Below are 12,987 nucleotides of genomic sequence, written 5' to 3'. Positions count from 1 at the left end.
ATGCATGAGTTGAAATTCATTTCATGTAGATGAACCTGTTCACTGGAAAATTATAGCAATTTAATAAAACCTCAGTAAGGGCAAAACAAGGAGAAAGATTTCATATGTCTTGTTAGACATCTACTGTGACTGTTATGGCATATTACACCAATCAAAAAGAATAGAGTTTTAAAGTAGTAGTTTGATACTGATTTTATAATCTCTGTAAAATGAAGATAAAAAACCAGGTTGTACAAATGTCACCTGGCAAAGGCTAGATAAGACTACAATTTTAAGCAAGGAATAGAATTTTAACAGCCTTTACCGTCACTATACTTTACGCTCATTTAGTGTCTGTCACATAATCAGTATCTTTTTATCATCTGATAATTAAACTATAAACTTGCAATATGATAATACAAGTAAGTCCTTTATATACAATCATGAATGTCATCTTCTAGAAAACCAAGAGCAGTATTTTATATTGCCCAGAGCTTATGTGAGTGCGTTTTACAAAGGTAATATCAGAACAGAACTGATAGTTTATGGTTCCCATGTATAAATGTTACTGTAACAAACAGTTAATACGAAATAATAATTAAAAAAAAACAGGAAGGTGACATATTTAAGAAAATAAAAGGACACAACATGAAGAATAAATATCATAGTTTAGGGAATTATCGTTTCTAGTTTTATGCTTGAGAAATGTATTGATAGTTTAAGAAATTCAATATTGAAACAACCTCTGTCAAGCAAACAATGTCAACATTATGGGAAGATTTAAAATGATATAAGTGGAAATTAATGAATACATAGTAATAAACAATTATAATGAATCAGTGAAATATGTTTGTTAACAGGATTGTGAATTAATTGACCCATTTCCAATTCCTCTGGTCATAATTGGAAGTAAATACGATATTTTTCAGGTAAGCTCTTCCACTTCTTCTAGTTGAGCTTGTTGTACATGCATGCCTAGGCTTTACAGGAGAGGAACAAAAGTAATAATGAAATGAGAAAAATGACTCTGGGAGGGAGAGGTCAAGGGGTCACACATCTTAAAGATTTTGGAAAAGAGGATATAGTTGGGAAAGAGAAAATAGGTAAGGAACAGTAAATACAGTGGAATGGGGATATGGCAGAAGATTTAGAAACTGGATCCAGTCCAGTCACCAAGGGACAGGGCTTATGTCCCAACTTTTAAATCTAAGAAAGTAGAAAATTGGTTTCTTCTTATCTTTGCTTGTCAGAGAATCCTTGGGGTATTCCGCACTAGAAAATGTGTGCTTATATCTAAATTCTATTGAGCTAAGTGTTTAAACAAGGAAAGATCTGGTAGCTGCAGCTCTAGAAGGCTGCAGCTACTGTTCAGCTCTCTATAGAAACAAATGCCAAGGTAATGGAATCCTACTCAAGGTATGTTCCAAAAAATAAATAAGAAGATCTATTTCTGTATTGAATAATTTGCACCTTTCTGCTACAGACACTAGTTGTCTCAACTTTTTTCTTTTTAATAACATATTTCTTCAGGATTTTGACTCTGAGAAGAGGAAGGTAATATGCAAGACACTTCGATTTGTTGCACATTATTACGGAGCATCATTAATGGTTTGTACGTTTCCTATCCTTTGGGTTTGAACGGACAGTAACAAATTTGGAAAGATTAACAGCTTGGTGCACAGTTATGAATGCTAATGCTTTTACTAATGCATGTCATTCTCTCCTTTCCCGTTGCCTCAAAACCCTCTTGTTACAGAGTGTTTATAATGTATTTCTAGAATGCACTCTGCTAGATGGCCTACCATTTCTTTGAAGCAAAAGTTCTAAATTTCTAATAGCCATAAACCCCCATCAATCTCAAAGAGATAAATTGGTTGTTTATTTATGTTTTAGTTTCCCCTTAAAAATTAGAATCTATGTTCTCTTAAAAGAAAAGAGAAAAAGACTAACAATTTTTTTAAAACTTAAATGCTGTTTGTTGTAGAGGTTAAAAATATGAACTTGGGAGTCATGCTGCCTGGGCAACCATTTACTAGATATGTGGTCTCAGACAAGTCACTTAATCTCACTGAAGCCTCAGTCTCCTGGTAAAATGGACAAAACAATACCTTCTTTATAGGGTTGTTGTGAGGATTCATAGCCTGAGTACTGTGAAATGCTTAGCACAGGGTCTGACACAAAGTTCAGTAAAGGCTGGTTCTTTGTTTTTGTTTTTGCGGTACGCGGGCCTCTCACTGCTGTGGCCTCTCCTGCCGCGGAGCACAGGCTCTGGACGCGCAGGCCCAGCGGGCACGGCTCACGGGCCCAGCCGCTCCGCAGCATGCGGGATCCTCCCGGACCGGGGCACGAACCCGCATCCTCTGCATTGGCAGGCGGACTCTCAACCACTGCGCCACCAGGGGAGCCCAAGGCGGGTTCTTATAATTACTGTTACATCATCTTCCACAGCAGGACCAAATGTTGCTGGATATCCTCTAACACAAGAAAACATAAACGCATTTTTTATTAAAAAAAAAAAAGGAAAAACTTTCTTCCCATTTGAATGGTCTCTTTTTCCCTCTAAATCAGAGTGCTCAGAGGAACCTGTAGAAAACATGGCCTAGTCCCCAGCCTTCATGGCTAGTATATTAAGATGAAAAGTAATAAATATGATCTGTATTTAAAATTTTTATACTTTTCAGAATGCTCCAAATATATTTTATTATGTATTTTCTTAAAAATCATTACCTTTTATGTTTGTACTGTATCTGCTTACGTATTAGGTTGACAGAGTACTTTGGAAATATTCTTTTTTTTAAATTCTTTTTCATATTCTTTTCCATTATGGTTTATTATGGGATATTGAATATAGTTCCCTGTGCTGTACAGTAGGACTTTGTTGTTTATCCATTCTGTATATTATAGTTTGCCTCTGCTAATCCCGAACTCCCAATCCAACCTTCCCTCACCAACCCCCCCTTGGCAACCACAAAAATATTCTTTATTGTTTTGAAAAAGATATGATGAATTTAAAGTAAATTACTCATTCAGAGTACAGAAGCAAAGACCATGGATCTTGTCGTTTCCTACTTTCACCACTAGATAAGGCCCCATACTTACTTCTGGTTAGTTCGCTGAGGGAAATACCTATCTTTCTTTAGGAACAGATCACATTTGATGATCCATCAGGGCCAGTCTGGTCTTACGGATACAAATTTAGGTGAAGTCAGGTCAACCCAGGCCACAGCAGGCCTGCAGTTAACCATGGTTCAAAAGACCCTAGAAGGTCAGGGACTAGGGAAAGGATTTGAGACTCCTTCATCTCAGCTTTCAGTAAGCCATAGGGTTCAGAGGTTGGGGTTATAAGAGCACTCTGGACCACCAGGGGAACCATAAAGCTTTACTAGCTTTCCACACCAAGAAGAAAGCAGCCAGAGTTATCAAAGCCCCACCTTTCAGTTTCACTTCCACTCTTACCCTACAGCCCAGACTTGGGTACTGCTTTACAAGGTTCAGTGATACTCAGCAGTCTTTTGTTTTTTAACACTATAGTTTATCCTTTATAATTCAGTCAAGAATACTGGTTCGATAGTATGAGCAATCTAATCAAGTTAACAAAAACAAACAAACAAACAAAAACATTGGTAAGTAGAACCAGATTCAGTGGAGAGCCAACAGGATGTTAGGGGACTTAGAATTATGATGTATGAGGAACAGTATAAAATTATATTCTGGCATCGGGATTGTGATAACACTCTTTAAACATTCGAAGGACTGATCCACGGAAAAGGGATTAAATATATTCTTTGCTTTCTTAGAGTCAATAACAAGGAATCAATAGAGTTTAGTTCAAATTAAGAAAGAAATTTCTAGTACTACCATTATCTGAAAATGGAATGAGTTGCTTTTGGAGATTATGAGTTCCCAGGCATTGAGTTCATAAGTAAAAGCTCTACAGCTGTTTCTGGAGGATGTTTTCAAGGCAGTTGATGCAGTAGATGGGGGTGGGGTTGAGTTAGAAAACTTCCCACATCCTATGAAAGACATTTGTGACGAGGTTTTTTTCCTCACCATATAGGGAACATAATAGATAATATAATAATGAAGATGATGAAAACTTGTGTTTTTAAAATTCAACTAAAGTTTTCATATTAGAAAATTGTCTCAGTAGAAGCCTAAAATTTTTCAGTTTTTAAAAATAAATGTATCAGGGGCTTCCCTGGTGGCGCAGTGGTTGAGAGTCCGCCTGCCGATGCAGGGGACGCGGGTTTGTGCCCCGGTCGGGGAAGATCCCACATGCCGTGGAGCGGCTGGGCCCGTGAGCCATGGCCACTGAGCCTGCACGTCCGGAGCCTGTGCTCCGCAACGGGAGAGGCCACAACAGTGAGAGGCCCGCGTACCGCATGCATGCATGCATGCATGAATGAATAAATAAATAAATAAATAAATAAAATCTTATATATTCACATGAGTGTTCTCCATTGAATGTTTTCCCTGGAGCCTCTTCTTAATCCAGAATGAATATTATCCTGAAACTTGATCTCTGTACATTATAATTACATCTCATTTTGGTTCAAGATTGTTTTTCCCACTTTCATACATCTTGGTCTGGGTGACTTTGGTATTTGCAAAAATCAAATTAGTCTTAAAAGATTTGTAGGGTAACCGTATGTCCTAGTTTCACCTGATTTCTCAGATTAATGATTAATAGTACCCACCCCGTTTCGTTCTCTAAAATGTTCTGGTTATGATCATTCTAGTTATAGACCACCACTGAGAATATTCAGTAGCTTATTTTGCAGGTTCCAAAGGCAATTCAGAAGTGAAGTTAAAAAATGGTTTGAGTGAGTATCAGTATCTGTCGGACTAATCTGCAACTCCCACATTAACTGCTTTGAAGACAGTCATATGCCCTTAGATGGAAAAGTATTTATGATGCATACCTCCTACTTTTTTAACCAACCAGATTGCATTTTGGCAATGATTACGATCCATTTGTGGGAGTAGCGGAAATGATCAGTGCATAAAAACAAGTCCATTCAATATCCTGCACTCAGGAAGTTTGAAGAGTAAGTTAAAACAAATTTACTGAGATTTTTCTTTCCCTTTATTCAAAGGTTTTGTTTTGCTTACTGAAACACAAGTATTGTTGGACAAATAGGTAGTATTTCTCTCTGCAATCTGTACTTGTTCAAAGCCGTATTTATTTTACCTGTTTCTGTGATTTGAAAGCAGAGCCTGTAATTTATTCTCCTGATTTATTTTCTTTCCAGTTTACCAGTAAATCAGAAGCTCTATTACTAAAAATACGTGGAGTTATTAACCAGTTGGCATTTGGCATTGACAAAAGGTACTGTTAAAATATTTTTTAAATATCTTTTTATCTTTTTTTTTTGCTGTTGTTATTGTCTCATCTTATTATTGTTCTCACAAGTCTTTTGCTTCTTGACCAGGAAAGTGCCTCAGATGACTGTTCTTAGAGATAATTTCATATTGTCTCCTGCTTCTTATATTGTTTAAATATTTATCAAATTTTACAGCTAAAATGTTATATAATACTTAGTTTGAGACTAGACAAAACAATGATACTATTATACTTGTTTCCCTGATTTCTTTTACTTCTTTTCCCTCATTTCAGTAGCCTTCCCGCTATTATCACTTTTTTATATTGATTAGAAGTGGAATCCATCATTTTAGTGTGTATTTTTCTTAACCTTGCTACTTTCCTTGGTTTTGATTTGAGGTAATTTGGGTCTGTCATTTTTTTTCTCCTATAATACATTTATTAGTGCTCTACTTTAATTTTTGGAATCATATTAATATTCATTCATTCATTTTGAGCAATGCTGTCACCAGTGGCTAGATATAAAACTTGGCTCTTGTATTTACAGTAGAGAGTGGCAGGATATTTGATTGCTAAACTAAATTGGATTCTTTTTTCTTCTTATCCATGTAGCAAATCAACGTGTGTGGATCAGAATAAACCACTGTTTGTCACAGCAGGATTGGATTCTTTAAGTCAAATAGGTTGGTGAACTTATTAAGATTGTTCAATGGTTTTTTAATTGCTTATTGATTTTGTCCTACTCCCTGTTCACTTCATCTCCAACATCTCCTAACTGTAACCATCATTTCCAGTTTCATTATTGTTGCTGTTATTCTTTGTATACACAGTATTGATGCAAAATGCATCACATTGACATATTTGTGATGGAAGGGATGTTGTCACATAAGAGACTGATTTCTAATCTATATTCCACTATATCTATATATATCTATATAGAAATCTATATATAGATTTCTAATCTATATTCCACTAAAAATTTTGCATGTATTTTCTTTCCCTCACTGATTTCCAGATACTTTTAAATTTTAGCTCCTTGCGTTTAGAAGAAAACCAGAAGCATAGAGTGGTCAGGAAATTCAAAGCTATATATTATGGGCAATGATGAAAAATCTGAGATTCAAGTGTTGGAATAAATCAAAAAGAACACAGTTGTACTAACTAGGTATGCCTTAATTTTTCATTATGAAAAATTGCCTCTCATCCAATGGGATGTGTTTCCTAAACTTACAGATGTCCTAGACTCATGAAGCAAAAGAAATTTCAAAAGCGTTTATATAGGCAAACTCCTTATCTTCTCACAGAAGCTATTTTCATTGTGGAGATTCTCAGGCCTAGCAACTCTGTATGCTGGGGTTGGCATAGTTTGGTTTTAACACTCTAATGGACAATAATTTTCTTTTTTATTTCCCATCCCCCGTTACTCTTACAAGCTAAAGTTGACTTGACTTCAGATGTAGAGATCTTTGTCATGAGATTGTAGATTGAATTGGAATGAAAAGAATAGAGGTATTAATGAGTGATTATAAATACTGATTTTTATAATACTTATTATTACCAACTTAATTTCATTAGCAGTGAGAATCACTGTAATGATAGATAATGCTGATGGAAATCTTTTGCCCATGTAAGTAGTTGGAGGTCAGAAAAGGGTTGAAAAATACTGAATTTAAAAAATCATGGAGGGACTTCCCTGGTGGCACAGTGGTTAAGACTCCACGCTCCCAATGCAGGGGGCCAGGGTTCGATCCCTGGTCAGGGAACTAGATCCCACATGCATGCAGCAACTAAGAGTTCACATACCAGAACTAAGGAGCCCGCCTGCTGCAACTAAGACCCAGTGCTATCAAATAAATACAATAAATTTTTTAAAAATCATGGAGCTTGGACCCCATCAAAATTAAAAACTTTTGCTCTTAAAAGCCCATGTGATGCCGCGGAGCGGCTAGGCCCGTGAGCCATGGCCGCTGAGCCTGCGCGTCCAGAGCCTGTGCTCCGCAATGTGAGAGGCCACAACAGTGACAGGCCCGTGTACCGCAAAAAAAAAAAAAAAAGCCCATGTGAAAAGGATAAAAAGACATGCTACAATCTGGGAGAAAATATTTTCAAACTACATATTTTACAAAGGACTAGTATCTAGAATATATAAATAACAGTAAAAAAAAATCCAATTAGAAAATATGCAAAAGAGGACTTCCCCAGTGGGGAAGACTCCACGCTCCCAATGCAGGGGGCCCAGGTTCAATCCCTGGTCAGGGAACTAGATCCTGCATGCATGCATCAACTAAGAGTTCACATGCTGCAAGTAAGAAGTCCACATGGGGCTTCCCTGGTGGGGCAGTGGTTAAGAATCCTCCTGCCAGTGCCGGGAACACGGGTTCGAGCCCTGGTCTGGGAAGATTCCACATGCTGCGGAGCAACTAAGGCCATGCGCCACAACTACTGAGCCTGCACTCTAGAGCCCGTGAGCCACAAGTACTGAGCCCATGTACCTAGAGCCCGTGCTCTGCAACAAGAGAAGCCACCACAATGAGAAGCCCATGCACCACAACGAAGAGTAGCCCCCGCTCGATGCAACTAGAGAAAGCTCATGCGCAGCAATGAAGACCCAATGCAGCCAAAAAAATAAAATAAAATAAGTCCACACGGTGCAACTAAGAAGTCTGCCTGCCACAACTAAAGATCCCATGTTCCACAATTAAGACTTGGTGCAGCCTAGATAGATAGATAGAAAGAAAATATGCAAAAGACATGGCCAGATATTTCACTAAAAAGGATATACAAATGGCAAATAAGCACATGAAAAGATGTTTAATATCATTAATCATTAAGGAAATGCAAATGAGATATCACCACACACTTAATAGAATAGGTAAAATAAAATATAGTGATAACACCAGATGCTTGTGAGGGGATGTGAGGAAACTGGATCACTCATACATTGCTGGTGGGGATGTAAAATGGTACAGCCACTCTTGAAAACAGTTTGATGGTTTCTTATAAAACTAAACTTGCAGCTACCAAATGACCTAGATATTGCAGTGTTGGGCATTTATGTGAGAGAAATGAAAACTTATGTTCACATAAAAATCTGTACACAAATGTTCATGACAGCTTTATTTGTAATAGCCCAAAAGTGGAAACAACCCAGATATCATTCAACAGGTAAGTGGATAAACTGTGGTATATCCCTACCATGGAACACTACTCAGCAATAAAAAAGAACAAACTATTGATACATACAGCAGCTTGGGTGAATCTCCAGGGAATTATACTAAATTATAAAAGCCAATGAGAAAAGGTTACGTACAATATAATTCTATTTATATAAAATTTTGGAATGAAAAAATTTTAGAAATGGAGGAAAGATTAATGGTTGTCAGAGGTTAGGGACAGAACTGTAGGTAGGGAGGTGGGGGAGGAATCAAGGAGGTAGGTGTGGTTATAAAAGGGCAACACAAGGGATCCTTCTGGGAATGGAATTGTTCAGTATCTTGACTGTGGTAGTGGATATATGAACCTACAAAGGTGATAAAATTCTGTACAATACACACACACACAAATGAGGACAAGGAAGAGACTTGGGAAATCTAAATAAGATCGGTGGGTTATATCAGTGTCTTACTCACCAAAGTGGTAAGGAGGCCCTGAAAGATCAAGAGTGAAACAGTCTTAGTGAACAATGTAGATGCTAAAACAGAAAGAATGACAAATCTCAGACTGTGGGTTGAAAATTGCCAAGAAGTGGCAGCATATTTTCAAAATTTTCATATTAATTTTTTTAAACACTGTAATTTTATTTTTCAGGTTCATTTTGAAAGGCAGTATTCATTAGGGTGTATATTTTGGCAGTTTTTAAGAGGGACTTTTTAAAAATTTATGTATATTTATTTTTGGCTGTGTTGGGCCTTCGTTTCTGTGCAAGGGCTTTCTCTAGTTGTGGCAGGTGGGGGCCACTCTTCATCACAGTATGCGGGCCTCTCACTGTCGCGGCCTCTCTGGTTGTGGAGCACAGGCTCCAGACGCGCAGGCTCAGTAGTTGTGGCTCACGGGCCTAGTTGCTCCACGGCATGTGGGATCTTCCTGGACCGGGGCTCGAACCCGTGTCCCCTGCATCGGCAGGCGGATTCTCAACCACTGCGCCACCAGGGAAGCCCTAACTTAATTTTAAATTAACTTAAATTATACGAGCAATACCTAAAGACATTCTCCATATAAAATCTTGAAATAGTATATATTAGGATCAAGTTTAATATTCCAGACCATTTTCTATATATGTGAATGTGGTATAGAAAAAACTTTTTGTTTTTTAATGTAATTTTTATTTTACATTGGAGTATAGTTGATTTACAATGTTGTGTTAGTTTCAGGTATACAGCAAAGTGATTCAGTTATAGATATACATATATCCATTCTTTTTTCAGATTCTTTTCCCATATAGGTTATTACAGAATATTGAGTAGAGTTCCCTGTGCTATACAGTAGGTCCTTGTTGATTGTCTATTTTATATATAGTAGTGTGTATATGTTAATCCCAAACTCCAAATTTATCCCTCCCCCACCTTACCCCTTTGGTAATCCTAAGTTTGTTTTTGAAGTCTGTGAGTCTATTTCTGTGTTGTAAATAAGTTCATTTGCCTCATTTTTTTAGATTCCACATATGATATCGTATGATATTTGTCTTTCTCTGACTGACTTACTTCACTTAGTATGATAATCTCTAGGTCCATCCACATTGCTGCAGATGGCATTATTTCACTCTTTTTTATGGCTGAGTAATATTCCATTGTATATATGTACCATATCTTTTTTTTTATTGGAATATAATTGCTTTACCATGTTGTGTTAGTTTCTGCTGTAGAACAAAGTGAATCAGCTATATGTATACATATATCCCTTCCCTCTTGAGCCTCCCTCCCACCCGCCCCCATCCCATGTGATGACCCCATGCTCTAGGTCATCACAGAGCCAAGCTGAGCTCCCTGTGCTATACAGCAGCTTCCCACTAGCGATCTATTTTACACATGGTAGTGTGTATATATCCGTGCTACTCTCTCAATTCATCCCACACTCCCCTTTCCCCACTGCGTCCACAAGCCCATTCTCTACGTCTGCATCTCCTTTCCTGCCCTGCAAATAGGTTCATCAGTACCATTAGAAAAAACTATTTGTTTTAATATAATTGTATCATTCTATATCATTTTGAAGTTTTCCTTTTTTACTCAATACACCTTAGTGATTTTTCCATATTAATGCCACATGTAAGTCTATTTGGTACTTTGACTACTGGGTAGTGTTGTAGAGCATGGCTGTGTGCATAGTAATTTAGTTCACTATACCTCTATTGATGGACATTTCGGTTGTGGCCAATTTTTCACTAATACAAGTGATGCAGCCATGTGAAATCCTTAATGCATGTATGCAGGTACTTCTAGGGTAAACACCCAAAACTGGAATTGCTGGTTAATAGAGTGTGACCTTTTTTAGTATTTTCATAGTATTCACTAGTGCCTTATTACCCTCTGATTTAGCTGCCCCAATTTGCATTCTGCTCATTAGCACATAAGAATAACTGTTTCCTTACACATTCATGAACACATGAGAATATCAAACTTTATATTTTTGCCAAGCAGCAATTTAAATGTGGGGAAAGAGAATTATAGTTTACTCATTACTCTATCTCCTCTTCCTCTGGTACTAGAATCTGCCCCAGTGGCCTTGCTACACTGGGTTGGGGTAAATTTTAATAGTGACTATAGGAAAGGAGAAATGAGTGATCTAAGATTTATATTTTTATAAGTATCTGTTTTATTGGTAGAGTTTGTAATGTTTTAGTCAATGCAGTCATTTGGAGTAAAACTTCCAATTTTAGGATCTCCTCCTGTTCCTGACAATGACTTTGGAAAGCTTCATGCCCATTCACCAATGGAATTGTGGAAAAAAGTGTATGAAAAGCTCTTTCCACCAAAGGTATATATTTCTAATTCTTTTAAAGCAAGAATTTTCAGCACTATTCAACAGTTATTGGGAAATGTTTCAGCAGGCCTATTATAGTAACTTTGTTTTCTACTCACATGCTCAAATATCAATTAAACATTTGCTAAAAATCTGTATATGAGGCACTGTGGGGTTTAAAAGATGCATAGGACACAGTTCTCACTCTGCTTCCAAACAGAGCTCTCGCTGGTTGTTAGAGAAGGGAGAGGCAACATCTGAAAGACGAGGGAGAGAGGACCTGGGGGAATTTGAACTGACCCTCAGCAGCGATGGCCAGCTGAGGAACGAGAACTTGGCTTGCACGGTAGTTGATACCCCGCATTGAAGGTTTTGGGCTATGGGCATGAAATGATTTGAAGAATTGTGATTTCAGAGTATCAACACATTAAAAGATGTCAAGGACCCTGCAAGAGACCCTCAGTATGCTGAAAGCGAAGTTGATGAAATGAGAATTCAGAAGGATCAGGTATTATCCTAAACATTTATTTTATTTCATCTTAAGTTTTATCACAGAAATATCCTTAGAATTCCATAAATTTTTCTCAAGTTATTTAATTTTTTACTTTTAAAATTATTTAAATAGTACATCTTCACTATATATTAAAAAGTTTTTTGATATGCATCAAGAAGGAACTAAAAATCACCTATCATTCTACCACCCAGAGATGACTTGGTGTTCACATATCCTTTCTGGACTTTCCAGTTTATGTTGAAGATGGGTAGTGATTCTTACCTCACTGTTGGGGAGACACTTCCATAATATTCTTTTGTTTGTGGGATTATTTAAAAGGTTTTGTTTTTTATTAGGACATTTAGATGTATCCATACTTTTCTTGTATCAGAAAAATTAAGGACTGAAAGCACACAAACGCAGTTGACAAAACCCAGAGTCTCTCAGGAAAGTGATTAAAAGTGGAGACTGCTTTCCATATATGCCAGATAGCACCATTTGTGATACACAGTCTAACGTAAGAATGCAAAAGTTGGTAAACTCATCATGGTCCAATATTTAGATTTTCCCAGATCTCCTTTTAGTTTGATAAAATGAGACACTGTACAGGACACGCCCTTACTATAAACACAGTAAATTGAATGCCCTGACCACCTCTCAGGTGGGATTTATAGAGCTGTGTAACTTGGGCAGTCACTTTGTTGCAAGGATAACCTGAAAGCAACCACCCACTGCAAGCGGGGACCAGCGTCTTTTTCTCAGCACTAGCCTTTCACCTTCAGGGGCTCTAGAATAAGTGAGCAAAACATTTAAGTACAGAAGACTTTTGAAAAATATGTCATGAATATTTAGAGGGTGTTTTAGCTGTAGCAAAGCAAGAGGCATGTTGTAGGGACACTAAAATGACCTCATGTAACCCTTATTATGTGTGCAGGTTGGCTATAGAGATTAGTTGGAAGTCATCTCTGAATTAATATTTATCTAGGAGTTAATGACTAACTGCCATTGTTGATAAGAGTATCTGTTTATATTAGATAGTGAGCCCTTTTTTTTACACACACACACATATATTGTTAAAGCACTAGAGTATTTCTGAGCATCATGAGTTTTCACATTCAGATACATCTTCCCTAACTGACCTAAAACCATATGAATTTTGAGTGGAACTGGAAAGCAGCCCCACAATATCTTTCTTTACTCAACCCTTGTACCTCACTAATTCTACATTCTCTTGACT

At 37.3% G+C, this 12,987-nt stretch overlaps 1 protein-coding gene across 1 annotated transcript in view; it reads left to right on the top strand.

Moving 5' to 3' along the window:
• DYNC2LI1 (dynein cytoplasmic 2 light intermediate chain 1) overlaps positions 1–12,987 on the top strand; it is a 69,058-nt gene that overhangs the window by 29,640 nt on the left and 26,431 nt on the right. Inside the window, exons 7-12 of the mRNA XM_022573950.3 lie at positions 840–908; positions 1,510–1,587; positions 5,232–5,308; positions 5,915–5,985; positions 11,175–11,272; positions 11,673–11,765. Of these exons, the coding sequence (XP_022429658.1) occupies positions 840–908; positions 1,510–1,587; positions 5,232–5,308; positions 5,915–5,985; positions 11,175–11,272; positions 11,673–11,765 (486 nt within the window). The remainder of the gene's footprint in view (positions 1–839; positions 909–1,509; positions 1,588–5,231; positions 5,309–5,914; positions 5,986–11,174; positions 11,273–11,672; positions 11,766–12,987) is intronic.

This window comes from Delphinapterus leucas, chromosome 13, assembly GCF_059928025.1.
Source record: "Delphinapterus leucas isolate spDelLeu-1000000601 "Yukka" chromosome 13, BTC_Dleu_Yukka2, whole genome shotgun sequence".
NCBI classification, from domain to species: domain Eukaryota; kingdom Metazoa; phylum Chordata; class Mammalia; order Artiodactyla; family Monodontidae; genus Delphinapterus; species Delphinapterus leucas.
The sequence above is the reverse complement of the archived record's forward strand: the minus strand, read 5'-3'. Positions and strand labels throughout refer to the sequence as shown.